A 17,868-nucleotide genomic window follows, 5' to 3' on the forward strand; every position below is an offset into this window, starting at 1 on the left:
ACAAACACTTAAGCGACCGGTGCCTCATAGAAAAACTGCATAATCAAAATGCGTCTGTGGGAAATCAAGAAAAAAGAAACAACAGTTTCAGGTGCCACATTATAACAATTTTACTTATAAAAGCTCAAAAAATTGAGAGTTTAAGGTATCTCCTTTCATTGGCTGTTTATGCAAATTAATATTTACTCTGTACAAAAAAGTACCCTTAAAGGGCATTATCAGTTAAGGAATCATATGCTGGAAAAGTTGTCTTGAACATCAAGGAAATTGCAGTCCACCAAAAGATTTTTGTAATATAAGCCGAATGAGTTAGTGTCTTTCAATGAAGAACCTTGTAAGTGGCCCAGTACAGATAGTCATAATCTAAAAGAATTCTAAATCAACACAAATATCAATTATTATGCAGTTTAAAACTCGTATAAAGTCTTTATTTTGTTTCTAAGTGACAAATTGTTAATAATTCTGCGTGTTAAAAATAATGTATATTATTCGCTTTAAGGTTTTGTCCGAAAACCGTTCATCTCCAAATTCTAATTATTTTTTAAATTAAAAACTTAATCGCTCAATTTAAATCAAATATATCCAGCCATATTTAAACGCCAAAAAATAAAAATGAGGCTCTATATATCAAGCTGATATAAAACAATTGAGTTTTTTTTTCTCTCTCCTGTATAAGTATATTCAGGATGACCGGTTTTTAAACTCATTGATTCAATTTAACAGTTCAGTTGAAAAAGATCCCAAATGAAATTATAGTGAATTAGAAACTATAGACTTAAATTTCGTAAATGTTCACATTAAAAACTACATTATGAACTATAATGCCAAATGTTATACTAAATTATTTTCAAAAAATAATCTTTTTTTTTCAGAGATACAAACGCAGAAAAAGTAAGTTCAGCTTTGGGTTAAAATATTATTATCATTAGTCATATTCTGTACGAATTTCATGCATCTTTAATAAATTCTTCTGTTTTAGCTGAACTTCGGAATCGCGTACTATAGTTAAAAGAACTAAACGGATATTAAATTTTAATTTAATCTAGTTCAATTGTCCACAGTACTAAAGTTGCAAAAAATTTGATTCATGGCACATGAAAACTATGATTCAAATTGTTTAGAAATTTTGAAACTCGTTGAACGCATCACCTTTCAAAATTTCTAGCGTTGTATAATTCTTTGAATCCTAAATTAAGACAATTTTGAATCTAATTTTAAGAATATTACTTATAATCTTTCTTTTACGAGGTTGTACATTTTTGCAACTTCTCATTCTTCGGGAACATGATCTTTATTCCAAAAATATATTTCACTTCGCAATCGTCAAAGAAATATTAGATCAATTGGTTGCAATTTTGAACAAAGTATATAACAAGTATTTCATGAAACGTATACTGAATTTCAGGATATTATAGGATTTGACTTTAAATTGTATTTTAATATTTTTTTTGTTAGTGATATTTTCTATAAGCTCAATTTCCTTAAACATATTGATTAAATAAACCACAATTGATGACGTTAGGTCTACATCAATTTATAGGGAAAATATGCAAAGTATGTCAAGAATTTAATTAAGTTTCCTGTCTTAATCCTAAGTCCTGCATCAGCAAAAAAAAAATAGTTTTATCATCCAAGAAGTATTTGATATTTCTTTAAAAATGTACTGGCATTTTTTACAAAGTTAGACGACAAAAAATAAGCTCAAAATTAAAATAAAAAAAATAAAATATTAATTATTTAGAATATAAAACAGAGTTTAAAAGAGCTTTTTATTCGCATATTTCTTTTTTGTTATGTTATTAAGATACATATATAGTGTCGAAATTTAAGTAAGAAAGTGTACGTTTTAGTGCTGTCATCATAATATATAAATATAAAAAATATATATAATATATAAGTAAAAAAAATGTAAGAAAAATATGATGAATCGCTATTTAGGAAAGAGAGGTCAAAAGCATCAAATTCTAGCTGGATTTTTGAGATGGAATTTGAAGGTACTTTCTCGTTTTTAGTACTTTCAGCCCCGCTCTTTCATAATCTAATTTTCCTTCGGTATATTTGGGTTATTTTTTTCCGCGCATGAGCTGTATAAAAGAACTACTATATATTGCGTAAAATTTTTTTTATATATTACATAGTTTTCAATGATTTTTTTTTAAATTTCAAAACAATAATTTTGTAATAAATTTCAAATTTCTCCAATTTCTACTTTATTTTATTGAATATTATAACAGGCTAGTTATAGCAGAAAAACGTTGGATAAAAAATTAGTTTTTTATTAAAATGTCCATAGCTCCATAAATATTTAAAATAGGCTAAAGAAATGTTGTGCAATTATTGCATATAGAAGCCAAAATAATTTTATAAGTTATAAATTTACTGCTACAATTTTTGACATAGATAAATCAAAAACACTATTATCTGTTTGTAATTTATTGTCGGTCCTTCAAGCTTTAAATTTTATTGATAAATGTGAGAAATCGCATGATCTAATCACTTCTGAAGTTATAAAATGATTTTTTAAGCATTTCTTGAGATTTATGAAGAAATGTATTCATTATTTTGTCCTTCCCTGAAAGTAGCAAATGATGCAGAATATTGGTACAAAAACATTTTAAAAGCCCCCTGTTACCAAATTGCTTTCTGTAAAGTAGAAAACATAGCTTTTTTTTAAGCAAACTGGAGTTCAGGGAATACTTTGGAAATATTTACGAGTCTAGATTGATTAACTGTGAATACTTATCTATTGTGCAAATCCAATTAAGATATTTTCTGCTCAGTGGATTTCTTAAAAATTAAAATCCAAATAATGTACTTTGTTTCATAGACACTACATTGAATGAAGGATAATTACAGTGCAGGATGCCAAATTTTTACCTAATAAAATCTATAAGCAAAAATTAAAACTAAAATATGTTTAAGAAGCTAAAGACATGATCACCCCAATCTTTATACAATAAAAGCGATATTTTTTCGATCATTATTCAATGATTATATTTTTGCGCTAAAAGCAAGTTATTGAAACATCACTTTGAAATGAATATTACAAAAGCAGTCAGAGCACTGTTAATAAAGTGCATTCCTTTTTTAATATATAATATGTTTTCTACTTTCCGACAAACTAATTTATTATTTCAATATGCAACCTATTTAGGAGAAAACACTGAACTTAATTTAGTTCGTCAACATTCAACAGATAAAAGAAAATGTAAAAATATTTTTCACACAATAGAATTCTTTGAAAAGAATGCACCTATAACTTTGAGAGTTAAAGGAATTTTACATTATAATTTGTTATTTACTGTGCAAGTTTAAATAATTGAAAATGTTAACGTATAATACAATTTCAATTCAAGAAAAATTGCTATTTCTAAAAAATTAAAAGACAAACTTTATTTTTAATACTCTTTTCGAAAACTTTAATTCTTACGATTAGAATCCTTAATGACATGCGTGTGAGTTACATTCTACATGTAACATAATGAGTTACATTCTACATTGTAACATACATGAGAAATAACTGAAAGTGTACCAAAAATATTGTTGAGGAGAAAAAAAAAGAGACATGATTTTCTAAAGTAATGAAGTGTAGGCTGACGTAGTTTTTATGAGTGTATCATTATCTTCCAAGCTAAAGACATAATAATAAAGTTGCCCAAAACCCTACATCACGAAAATACTCATTTCTTTATTTTGGTATAATTAGTTGGATAATGATTCTTAGGACAGGTTATAACACTTTTTATGGAAAAGTACACATTTCCTTTCATTTATATCGCTTAACTCTATTAACGCTTTACTGTCTTTACTTTCTTTCTCTGTTATAGCAGTTTTCTAAGTTATAGCACAAAAATTAAAATTTTATAAAAATTGAGAGCTTAAAATATATAGTTAGTAAACTTATCAATAATTTTAAATCTAATATGTGTAATCTAAGTTATGTTTTTTATGTCCATGTAAAAGATTCAAAAACTATATTGAGGAGTCTCATAATCTTTCTAACCTTGTGTTAAAAGGTTTAGTGTGAAAATTAATTTTCTAATGAACTAGAAAAATGTGTAATCTAAGTCACATTTTATGTAGCTTAGATTATATGTGTGATCTAATATGTGTAATCTAAGTTATGTTTTTTATGTCTAAGTAAAAGATTCAAAAACTATATTGAGGAGTCTCATAATCTTTCCAACCTTGTGTTAAAAGGTTTAGTGTGAAAATTAATTTTCTAATGAACTATAAAATGTTTTTTTTTTATTCGAAAACCATTTTAAAAGAGTATAAAAATTCCTTATTCGAAAATTTAAAACAACTCCGGTTGTTAGAAACATGCATCATGGTAAAAATAAATCAACAACTAAAATAAAGGCTGTGATATAACTAATTTTTTTTACTAAAATAAATGCAATTTATCACCAAAAAAAAACGAAAAAATGAAAGGAGAAAAATTAGAACAAAATTCAAATTTTATTTAGGTGAACAGTATAACCCGTCACGTTTATTATTAGGATTTAAATATTTCGGCACTGTGATATAAAACAACATTTTGTAACAGTCATTTTTTTATATTTTATTTCATGAAAAGCCGACACAAATTTGGGTTCACGACAACTAAAGTTGTAACTGTAATGTAACAATATCTATAGCCTTGTATTTTTGAACCCTATCCAAAAGACAAGGGAGCTCCTGGATCAAGTATTAGGAGAAATTTGCCTTCGTGGAGGAATTTTTGATGGAACTAACCCGTATTTGTGTTAATTGGAGAGGAAGACCACGAGAACCTCCCGCGGTTATCCTGACGGTTAGGAGACTGTAACTCATGATCCGTTTACCACTGAGGATATCTTACGTCAACACTGTGGTCAGGGCAAGCCAGATAGTGTAGTGAAGAATTTACTCCAAAAAGTACATGACCATAAGGCATTGGACAATTTGTCACATTATTTTTTATTTTATCCTACTTATATTTTTACTTCTTATTATCATGATTCACAATTTAATCACAATAATAAAGTTTTACAGTTAATTTAGTTGGTCTTTTTTTACTATGTCAGACCTGATACTTTGATTTATTTTATAATATTTTATTTTGCATTTTTGCTTGTTACGGAAACCTAGATGTTTGCATCACAAAGACACTTTCTCAAATAACATAAGTCTTGTAACAAGATACGACGTTTACGTCAAGATACGTCATTATCATATTACATACGTCCTACTACAAGAAACGTCAAGTACATACATTTATTTCACATATAATTCTTATTTTGTGTATTATTGGTTATATATTTTAATCAAGAAAAATTTTAAGAATCATGTGCATTACTGTGTCATAAATTTATATTTACAATATTTTATTCATTCTTTATAACAATTAAATTTCAAAATGTTGACAACAATACTTCGGAAAATTTAATCAAAATGTGTATCGTCAGACATTATTGAATCATTTTTAATATAATTTATTTACTGAAAAAGCCTTTGTTATACCCAGAAACATTGTATAAAATTACTTTTTTACCTTACACTTTTTAATTATTCTTATTGAAGCCATTTTGAATGAATAGCGTCTTTTTGACAAATTGCTTTAAACTTTACTAAAATGAGTGAATTATATCGCTTTGCATTGATTAATTATTGGCAAAACCAGCTTAGAGAACATCCGAGACCATTTCGTAAGTGTTGAAAATGTACTTTTAAAGTTTCAGTAATTTTAAACTTATTTTAAAAATTGACTAGAACATCGTTAGGATGAACCTAAAACTTATTGAAAATAACTAGCATGTGGTAAATTATAATAGTAGTTCAGATGATTAATTTTTTTGAGAGAAAGACCTTTAAATGATTAAATCTAAACTGCCATTTTAATTTTTGATGCTATTTGTAAATGTTTCAAATTCGATAATTACGTATATTTATAACTAATAGATTTAATAATTATTAAATTGTTTTTTTATAAATAAAAAAGTACCAAAACATACTTCTGCATGTAATTAATGTCAGAAGTAAATACATAAAAAGACACCGGTTTCCCATCTGCGTCAAAGCATTAATTAGATAATATAAACTTTGGGACAATGTACATTTTAAAAAAGATTAAAATATTCGAATGAAAATAGAGGAGGAAGTTCATAAACAAAAGGCCTGTATAATACTTTAATGTGGTATATTATCTCTTTTTTTTTCTTTTTTAATAATGAATGATAATATAAAGGGAAAGAACAATATATATTTTTTCCTTGAATACTAGGAAATATAATTGCACTAAACTTACAGTATTCATTTCTCTAAATATAAAGGAAAAGTTAAATTTTAAACAGTGAGTGAATGAAAAAATATCATTAAAAAAATTAATAGTTGGAAATGTAATTTTTATTATAAGAATTTTAAAAGTAAACACGAGAAGATATTTAAATGTAACTTTCAGCTAAGTTTGACATAAAATCATATAACAGTTTTGCAATTCGTTGACGATTTACCATCGTAATAAGTAAAAATACCAATTGCCCTGATCACTTAATTGGTAATAATGCCTCATCTGTTATTTTGCTTTATATTACTTTATTTCCATAATTGTGTTCACATTCTTCTGAATCCAAAATGAGTCCCTTTATTGCGTAGTAAAAAGACATAAACAGTTTAATATTTTTTACAAAAGTATGTTTCTTGGTAATTAAAGTAATCTGGTAACCAAATGATTGGTCTTAGTTAAAGTTAATGTATCATATAATTCCCATTGCAAGAATGGGTGTTGTTTGAGCTTTTTCTTCTCCATACACTTTCACATTTTTTTCATCTCCATACACAATCACAAATAAAAATTTGCAAAAGTCATAAAAAATTAGACTAACCTAAGTATTAGGAAAAAAGAAGCACGAGATCAATTCGAAAAAAGTATTCTTTCTACTAGCGTGCATTTTTAAAATTTTTTAATAATATTAAGAACAATTTCATGTTGTTTTTAAAATTGAGTTATTTTTAAGTAAACGTCATTATTAAAATTGATAACTTTTTTTCACAGCTTTGAATTTTTTTAATGAATGTATACTTATAAGTAGTAAAAAAATAATATTTTTCATGAAATGTTTCAACTAATACAGCAGATTAGAACTAATAATTGAATAATATATTGAAACCAAAACTAAATTTATTAGAGTAGCTCAAATGATGGATAGAAAAGGGATAAAAGGTCAGAAATAAGCAAAAATGAATCAGAATGAACATATTTTTAAAAGAAGGAAAGAAAAGTGTTCCAAAAACTACGCATAATTAAGGAGTTCGCATAAAAGCATTTAAAGTGAATGTAAAGTCAGGCTTAGGAAGATGCACCCAAAAGAAAAAAACCCGAAGTCTTACTATTTTTAGGGAGAAAAAGGGATGAATCATCTTCTACATTAAGTGCTCCAAAGTTGTCACGAGTCAAAAATCCTTCAGTACCTCTAATCATTTATACAGTGGCAATGGACTTATTGCAGACTATCAAGGTATTTCCTTACTCTGATCTTGACAGATCCGGTCATAACATCCTTCAAAAAATTTTAACACTTTTAGTTTGTAGCCATTTTTTTCTAGACAGTGTTTCCCAAAGACAGCAAACATAACATGATAATAAGGGTTTCCCTTTTTTCTAAAAAACTATCAATATTATGCTTGTTTTTTTTTCTTGGGTCCACCCTTCTTATCACTACTTTACATTTGTTCAAGAGTTCTCAGGTGACTGTTAATGCATCCTGTGATTTGCATCACTTATACCATTTATAACCTTAGGGTGCTGATACTGTCACTGTGGCATTTCTCACACTATCTACTTTTTATTAAGGCCTCCCTTACATTTTTAAACAAGTTATGTTGAGATATAATTTATTATGTCATTTCAGCAAGTGAAGAGGTTGAGGAAAGAGATACGAGTTCCAGCTCTTCTGGGACTGATAGTGGGTATGTAAACATATTTTTTTGAAAAATAAATATTTGAAATGCTATTTTGTGACATAAATCTATAATTTCACTGAAAAATAGGCTTATGGTAACTTTATTTGGCATAAAAGTTAATGTTAAAAAATTAAAAAATTTATCAAAAAACTACATAAAAAGTGTTTTTGAGTGGTATATTCCAATGTAACCATAGTGTATCTTCAGTAAATAGATGCCCTGCAAAGCAATGATGCAGAGCAATATCTTGTTTTAAAACTTTTTTTGATTAAAAACGATAAGCAATTTAAAAATATAAATAATACATTTAAGAAATTTCAATAATTAACATTATTCAAAACATGACACTCAGGAATTTTTTTTCTTTGTTTCCTGTTCCATGAGATATTTGAACTTATCTTGCTTACTTTCACGACGCTGATTTCAAATCTGATATCGGTTTTTCTCTACAACCTACAGTTTTTATGCAATTTAATAAAAAATTCAGAATTTTTTAAACACTCGAGTGATAACGAAGCACTTCCTAAGCGTGGTAGGAAGAAAATGATGATATATTTCGGTTTATGATGCTACACGTTAATATCACAAGTTTGTCTTAAGTGCCATTTTTGAAGGAGGAAACAAGTGTGAATGTTAGTTTATAAACGTATAAGTTCTTTATAGATATGCACTATAATCTATATTGAATTTGACTATCGGCGAACTATAAGAACAGATTATCGACGCTATGTTACCATCCAGTGCGTGAGTTGGTGCCTTGTGTCTGAGAGTCCGCATTGCTTGGTCTTAATATGCTGTTCAGGGGTTGATGTTGCCCTGGTCTGTCATCAGAAATTTTGGCGAATGGACCTTTCAGACGTGAATCGCGACGTTCATTACCTAGACTTGCACTGTACATTCAGACAGAACCTAAATAAAAATATCATTTTGACAAAATAATACAGTGATTTTCCGATCAAAACAGATTTCAGATTGGAAAAGCCCACCCCCGAATGAGGCATGATTAAGTGCTTGCAAAAATGCAAAAATAATTTGTTTTCTAATATAGTTCGATTTACATTTCGAATTTGAAATTCTGTGAAATTTAAATATCTAACATAGAATATTAGGAGGAAAGAAATCTCAGTTTATGTTATAGACTTAATGACATTTACAAAAAAGCAGAAGAAATGCACTTTACATTATTTTAAATAAAATAATATAAAAAAGAAAGAAATATTAGTTTATATTATAAACTTTAAAACCTTAAAATTATAGCGGATGAAATACACTTTAAATTATTTTGAAAATGAGTTGTAATATAAAACGGATGAAAACACTAAATGTTTTTTGTATTCATAATTATAGTGAAGGAGCAGATAATGAAAAAGGAACAGGATCTATAGGTTATCATCAATTTATCGACGAATCAAATCCATCAGAAGGTTCAAAAGAATCTAATTTTGATATTGATAGGTAATTTTATTTCACTTTCTTTTTTGTATTCAGCTCCTAATATTCATTTAAACAAGAAATAGACCAGCAATAATATTTATTTAATAAGACCAGCCTACAAAACAATTTAAAGGATTGGCGGTGTCACCCAACCATTTAAAAATGTTAAAACAACAACTTAAGAATTTAAATCAAATTAAGAAATGGAACACAAGGTGTGTCTTCATAGATAAAGACAAATCTGTTCAAAACCGGGTTGCAAACCGGTTCGAGAAACCCGCAGCCAAGTGATGACACTAAAAGATGTATTGGTGATTTTCATCTATCATTAAGGATCAAAACTTTGGATTACTCTATTGGGACCGCATTTCCCAAATTGCGACTACTCCCTATAAAGGGTCGGAAATGTCGAATCAAAGATATGTTTATTCAGAGAAAATATCTCTCCGCGTCGGATTTTGTAACTACATGTATTGTCTGCACTTATTAATTAACATATTTGAGGTCACTCTCTTGAACCTCTAAAAAGGAGTCCTATAACGTGAAGATCCGATCATTAGATCAAAAGTTATTCAAAGAAGTCTATTTTTTCACTCATTGTGCCTACTAAACTACGTAAACACTTCTGCATCTATTTCTATTGGGACAAGATTTCTGTGGACGACGTACCATATTGGCGCAGTATATTTCAGAGCGGGTCTCTCATTCTTAATTATTTAAACAAGATAATAATTTTTTTTTATTTTTTCCGATTTTTAGTTACGGTTAGTTTTGACTAGGACAAATTATTTGCAAACAAACGGAACAATATTATGAATTTAAAAAGATATTTATGCAGGCAAAACGAACACATTGGTTACAAATTAGTATGATTTATTGTTAAAGAAAATGAGTTTTTATTAAATTTGTTCTTATTATTATTCAAAAACAAATTAAATTTCAAAATCTAAAAATTTTATTCCAAATTTTAAATGCGAGAGATAAAAATTTTATGCCGCAAAAAATAAGTTTTTATGTTGTATTTTATTAAAATTATTTTTAAAAGCAATTTTAGGTGTATATCAACGAATATATCAAAATTTTAGGAGTATATCAAACGTAAGTACATATCCTCACTTGATAAGCATCATTTTAATTGCTATTTATTAATAGAAAAATTATTAATTTAAAATAAAAAGATAAAAATCTTCATTAAGAATTTAAATTTTAAAACTTTTAAATGAAATCAGAAAAAAAATGCATTTAACAATAATTGAATATGAGTTACAGGAAAAACCTGATGAGAAAAAAAATATTTCAATTATTTTTTTTCTCGTATAATTTTAGTGATGAATTGTCTGACTCAGATGATGAAACTGAAACAAGAGACAATACTTACGAGGTATTTGTGGATGAACAGAATCAAATAAATGGTTCTGAGGATTATGATTCTGCTATGATTAGGTAATTTTTAATATTTTTCGTTCTTATTCTTATCGTAATATTTAATTAAATAGTTTTATAAGTATTTATTTAATTTTCTAAGTTTCTCATTTATCTGATTGTTTTATTTGTGAACATTGTATGAATACATATGAACTAAGGCAGTATGAATTTAAAATAGGTTTCAATATTCGAAAATATACATGAATGATTTCAAATGGCTTATTTCATATGAAAAAAAAAATCAAATTCGTATTAAATTCACTATTATTACAATTATTAACTATTACTTTTTATATTTTGAATATATTTTATATTAATGTTTTCGTAAAAACATCACCATTTTTCATTAAATTCACTATTCTAAAGTGAATGAATAGGATTCGACAAATTTTTGTGACTTCTTAAAAAAATTACTTTTAAGTATAGAGATATGAGCATATCAACGTTTAACGTATTTCCAGAGCTTCTTATACTACAAAATTCTTCAATGACAATTCTTCAGTTTTACGAAAGAAAAACTTACATGAATGATTTCAATTGCCTTATTTCTTATGAAGACAAAGAATTCTCATTAAATTTATTTTTATTATTATCCATTATAGTTTAAATATAGCTTTTATTACTGTTAAAAAAACTGCCATTTTTCTCTTAATTCAAATTTCTAAATTTGATAGATAAAAATGTTATTCATCAAAAATTGTTCATCAAAAATTTTATTCATCAAATAATTTTTGTGATGTTTTTCAAACAAAAAAAAGTTTAAAAAAATGTAAACTATGGAGATGTGAGTATACTAATGTTTGACGAATTTTCGTAGCTAGTTTTACACCAAAGTTTTTTGATATAAAATGTAATGTTAAAAATTAATATTAGAAATTTTTAAATAGAATAAACTTTATCTTTAATTAAGGCAATAAAACATTTGAATAAATGTTGGTGAAAGCCACTCTAAATTTTTTTAAATGTAATTTACTACAAAATCTTGATTTATAAAAAAGAAACTTTATATTTTTCTTCTATAATTTCAGTGATATGATGTCTGACTCGAACGTTGAAATTGAAACAGAACATGAAACTAATCTGGCTTTTGTGGATGGTCAGAATCAAGCAAATGGATCTAATGATTGTGATCTTACTGTGATGAGGTTATTTTCAAAAAATATTTAACTTATTATTTTCTGAATATTTAATTTAACCACATAAGTATTCTATATAATATTCCATGCTTACTTTTGTTTACCTTCGATTTGTCGAAATTTTATGAATACATAAAAAACAACACGACAATTCGATTTTAAAGAATTTCGAATGAGAAAAAATGAAAATGTACATGAAAGATTTGAATTAGCTTTATTTCATATGAAAAAAAAAATTTGCTAAATGTATTATTATGATAAACATACACATTGTGATTTTGAAATACTATCGCTTTCTATTCAATTCAGAACTTTGATTTCTTTCTTTTTATTCATTGGATATAGCAAAAAATAGTTTGGATTGAAAACAAATTTTTATATAATTCAAAAGACCATTTTTAAGAAAGAATTCGGTTCTTTCTTTCGCGGTTCTTTCCCCTTTATTCGGTTCTAAATATTTATTTTACTATAATTATAAATATTTGCATAATATTTTATGCATTTCCATTTATAGCATCTACTTATGTTTTAAGTGTCTGAATTATTTGAAAATTCTCGAATCAAAACAATATGCATTTATAGGAGTTTTACAGAGTAAGGCAGTGTGCAAAAATTTCAAATTTTTTCTAATGAAAAAAAAAGAACAGTTCTTATTAATATTACTTATTATTATTGCTTGTACAAACATTATGAGTTAGAAAAAGCGTTAATCATTTTTTACTGAATTCAAAGTTTCAAATTGAATAAATAAAAATTATAGTGTCCGGCTTTATTATTAACAACTTACTATATTTAAGATATAGTTTTTATAGAATATAGTTTTAGAATAGTTTATAAGATATAGTTTTTAAGAATAGTTTTTAAATCGCATAATAATATAAAAATTATTAATATTAAAGTTAAAAACATTAAGAATTGCGCCACAACAAAAAATTAAAAATCATCATAAGAAATCGGATTAAGTACTAATTTTTAGTAAAAAGATAAAAAAATATTGAGCTTAACAACTTTAACATAAACTTGCATTAAGCAAGAAGTTACCATCATAATATTTTGAACACGAGTTACAAAAACAAAATAATGAAAAAAAAATCGCTATATTTAGTGATCAATACATAAAGATAATTTTTTTATACAATTTTAGCTCTGAAACTCATGATGTGGGTAATGAAATAAAACAGGTTGAGGCAACTTTAGAGGAAACAAAAGAAATTACAGGTGCCATTAATATCGGCACTGCTACAATGAGGTAATTTAAACTAACATTATCGCATTTCAATCATAATTGTTAATATAATAAGTGTATATTTAATAATTAATATCATTTATAAACTAATAATATCTAATTGTAAAAATGTTTTTAAATTTATTATAATTTAAATGATTTTTCTCATAAATAAATGTAATTTTCGATATGCTTTGAAAATTATTATTCGTGCAGCTTTTCACTCTGAAATGAACTGAAAACTTTCCCGCTGCTTTTTACATTGTGTACTTTTAATGAACTAACATTAATTAACACTGTCGGTATTTTGATATTCAGATATCAAAAACATATATAATAGTTTTAAATTTACCTTATTTTTAAAAAAATAGTTACTTTGATAAATATATTAATTTACAATGTTAAAAAATAAACCTTTTTTTACTTTTAAGGAAATTTTAATATGTGGGCAACTAAAAAGTATATGCTTCTAAATAAATAATTTACGATTTCAATACATATCGGTAATAAGAAAGTAATAGCATTCAATTTCGCAGAATAAATTTCCCTTGACATTAATCAGGAAGAATTTTTAAAGACACTTTGTACAGGAGTAACAACAACTAATGAAAAAACATCATCGTAAGCTATTACGTTTGAATGAATGAAGAAACGAATTAAAAAAACTGTTTCAAGGGCGGAAAATATTTGCGTAGTGTAAATGTGACTGATTTACATTAAACAAAATTTAATGAACTTAAGCAAAATTCATTGATTGTGATATTTGTCATAATCCTCTCTTTTATAGTATACATTTAATACTTAATACTACTATGTTCACACATGTGTATCATAATATTACTATGTATGTATTAATACAAAAACTTATGATATTTAACGATGTGCTTAGTTTCCGTACTACAAAGTATATTTGTGTTATGTAGCACGACGTGCGACAAAAGAATTAAAGGAGGTATGGTGAAGTTTGAGACATGTGGAAAAAATTTCAAAAAAGTTCAAACAATGTATGTCATCATTTATGGATATCCCTAAAATAATTAGATTTATTATTCTAGTAGGAAAATTATATTGTTCTAGAGCAAAAATAGACTTCTTTAAATCCTTATTTGTTAAATGAATTATATTTTGCAAAGTTTAGAAGTTATTCTTCTCATAGCTTAAACATTATACTTTTCATAACTTCATAGCAGCGAATTTTGCGGAAATTAATGATATGCCAAAATAAAAATATTTTTAATATACCCTGATGAAACAAGTTCTTTCGTTAGAAGTTTCTAAGATAACGAATACACTTATTGTTTTTATAGAGAATAAAAAAACGTTTGCTAAAAATAGTTAAATTATTTAAATATTAGGATTCGTTTATGTTTTACGAATTCATTTTAGCTTGTAAACGTCTGTTAGGGAATAATTTCTTTCGTCAGATTAAATTTCTAAGATTCTAACGTTAAAATTAATTTTTGAGATAGCACATACTCGTATTGTTTTCATCTAACATAAAAAACACTTTGCTTAAAATCCTATCGTCCTTAAAAAATTTCGATTCTCAATAAGCGCCTGTTATTTGACTTCTTATCCAACAAAAAATGGATCTAATTAAAAAGTAAGGCTTATATGAAGCTGAAAATAGTTAAAAAAATAATTTTAGAGGTTATAAAATTTTAATGAAATAAATAGGAAATTTTTACTATTTATATTTAATTATTTCTGAAAGTACTTTACAGCAAGGCTGATAAAAAAGAGAACAATCAAGACTAACACAAAATAATTCATTTTTTCCTCTTTAATTTCAGCGATGATGGTTGCCCTCATACTTACATTATTGATGGGAGAGAAAAGAAGCTTCTAGCTAAGTCTTCCAAAGTGAAGAAATGTTTGGCGAGAGAAGAAAGCTTTGAAGAGCGCTTGCCACGAAAGAAAAAGAAGGGTTTTCGCTCTTTCATACGACAGTTATTTACTGGCTGTTACAAGCGGGTGTGAATTATGTGATTATCGCTATCCTAGATTGAGTCAACTCTAGGCCTAGACATTAAAAGCACGACTTTAACAGCTTTGACAACTTTAACAGACTTTAATGACTGTGACAGACATAACTATGGCTTTACCGAGTTATTAAGAACTTAGCTATCTTATAATGAACTTTATTGAGTCATTATGAAATTTATTGAGTCAATATGACTTTAATGGAGTCATCATGAAACTTACTGAGTCATTATGAACTTTGATTAGCAACTACAAACTTAAATTAAGACATGATGAACTTTTCTGAGTCATTATGAACTTTGATGAGTTACTACAAACTTTATTAAGTCATTATGAACTTTTTCGAGTCATTATGAACTTTGATGAGTTACTATAAACTTTATTAAGTCATTATGAACTTTGATGAGTCATTATGAACTTTGATGAGTAACTTCAAACTTTATTAAGTCATTATGAAATTTACTGAATCACTGCGAAACATGTTAGGCCATTATGAACTTTTCTAAGTCATTGTGAGCTTTTTTGACTCATTATAAACTTTACCGAGTCGTTATGAACGTTGTTATTATAAACTTCGTTGTGTTATTATTTACCAAAATTTAATTTATATTATTATTTGACCTTTAAATAAAATATTGTGTTGTCAAAAAATAAAAATAAAAAAGACAAACAAAAATAAAAATGGTTTGACTTATCTTTAACACCTTAGTCTAATACGCAGAAAAATCTCTTATCTTTCATGAAAATACAAGTGTTTTTCCTCATCTGTCTGAAAATAATCAACAATCTAAATATTTGACTAATCATTAGATTACCATCAGACACTTCAACTTTAGATTACGGTTCACTTAATTTTTGAAAGATATTAACTATATTATTTAACAGTTGAAATACCTTAATTCGTTTTCGTTAGTAGGTCCTAACACGCATTTTTAGATTCCTCATCAAAAGCGAAAAGAAATCAGTGCACACATTGAGGGTAGCAAGTTAATATTCAAGCGAGAGAAAAACCGAAAACACTATCAAAATCTGATATATCACAGTGCAGGAAAATGAATGTGATAAGCAATTGAACATGTTTGATATTGAGAGAAAACTAAGATGGAATCAAAGAATTATTTGAAATGCCTTCAACTTTCAACCTCCATTAAACTAGCTTTGGTGTTCATTACACCCATGTTCCATTACTCTGATTTGCCAGATATCAACAGTAGTTTAGTTTTTACATCACAAAAATATTAATCTAAGACCTTATTGTGTACATTTTTTTTATTCTTACTTTTGATAAGGATTCTAGAAATACACATAGAGAGTGATGACGACAAAACACTATACTGTACAATCATAGATATCAACTTAATCTGTTTCGTGTGCATTTTTCTTAGTAATGGCAATTACTGTTATTCCAAGAAAAGTGTTTTGGTTTAGTAAAATAAATTGGGAATCATCGGGATTAAAACTGCACAGGAATGCCATGCCTGGAAATGTTGTCAAACGCTGGGAAAATACACTTCCCCTATAACTATAACTTGTAAAACATACACTTCCCCTATAACTTGTTCAGAAACAGACAAACTGTCCATAATAAAGAAGTGATCCCTGATGTTTAAGACGCCATTTCTGGACATCGGTTTCTATGCAATTTTAATCCTGAATCAAACTACCCTAGAAATTTGTTGCATCATTTATACGACTTTCTGTTATACATAACGTTTTTAAACTGGTATATTTCGACCGAAAATATACGAAAAATGTCATTTTCCTAAACGAAACTGCGAAATTAAGTTCAATTATTAGTTTTTTTTCTTATTAGTGTATACATTTTCGTATTAGTAAATGCATTTATTACAGCACTCTTATGTACAAATGTGGCTCAATGCTACACAATTTTTACAGCATTGTCTATCCCTATTCTAAAGGCTCATCAGTTTCTTTTGAAATTTGTCTTATTGCGCCATCTTGGATATTAACTTCTCGTTTTTCTTTCTTAACAAATTTTTTTCAACATAATACCACTCAATAGTTAAAGGAGCTACCTTAGTAGGCTAGTATAAAAAATTTGAAAATTCAAAAAAATTTCATGAATTATTCATAAAAATCAAAATGTAATAAAATGATTCAATGAATATTTTTGAGTAAGTAATTTTATATCTACATTTTTCTGTTTTTAGAGTTCTCAAAATATTCTTTAATTCTTGTTTTAACTGGGAAAGCCCGATCCGGATGATGCTGTTAAAATCTACGGTAATTACAGCAAAAATTTTTCCAAGATGTTCATCAATACTCTAAACGAACTACAAAACTTACTTTCAAGAAATGCTTAATAAGGAATAGATTTTATAATTCTATTAGATTGTTGTTGTTCTTGTTGCTCATTTACGTCACACTAGATCTGCACAATGGGCTATCGGTGACGGTCTGGGAAATATCCCTGAGGATGATCCGAAGACATGCCAGCACAATTTCGATCCTCTGCAGAGGAGAGGGCACCCCCGCTTCGGTAGCCCGACGACCTGCACGCGAAGTCGAGCACTTTACGGTAGAACTGTTTAACGATGACCAATACCGCACACCCTCGGTCCCTACGCAGGGACCCAGCGGTCACCCACCCGCACACTGACCGTAGCCAGTGATGCTTGACTTCGGTGATCTGTTGGGAACCGTGTCTTAACGATCAGTCCACTGCGGGACTCTTTCTATTAGAAAAAGTCGATTAGATTCAAACATTACCCAATGAAAATG

The 17,868-nt window shown here is 27.3% G+C and overlaps 1 protein-coding gene across 1 annotated transcript in view; it reads left to right on the top strand.

Moving 5' to 3' along the window:
* Window positions 1–15,256, top strand: part of LOC122271675 (uncharacterized) — a 119,189-nt gene extending 103,933 nt beyond the window's left edge. Inside the window, exons 2-7 of the mRNA XM_071180888.2 lie at window positions 7,872–7,929; window positions 9,271–9,378; window positions 10,684–10,800; window positions 11,811–11,927; window positions 13,063–13,167; window positions 14,937–15,256. Coding sequence (XP_071036989.1) covers window positions 10,793–10,800; window positions 11,811–11,927; window positions 13,063–13,167; window positions 14,937–15,123 — 417 coding nt within the window. The 5' untranslated portion in view covers window positions 7,872–7,929; window positions 9,271–9,378; window positions 10,684–10,792 and the 3' untranslated portion in view covers window positions 15,124–15,256. The remainder of the gene's footprint in view (window positions 1–7,871; window positions 7,930–9,270; window positions 9,379–10,683; window positions 10,801–11,810; window positions 11,928–13,062; window positions 13,168–14,936) is intronic.
* Window positions 15,257–17,868: the final 2,612 nt, after the last annotated feature.

This window comes from Parasteatoda tepidariorum, chromosome 8 (genome assembly GCF_982258835.1).
Source record: "Parasteatoda tepidariorum strain Cologne lab strain chromosome 8, Ptep-v5.0, whole genome shotgun sequence".
Lineage (NCBI taxonomy): Eukaryota > Metazoa > Arthropoda > Arachnida > Araneae > Theridiidae > Parasteatoda > Parasteatoda tepidariorum.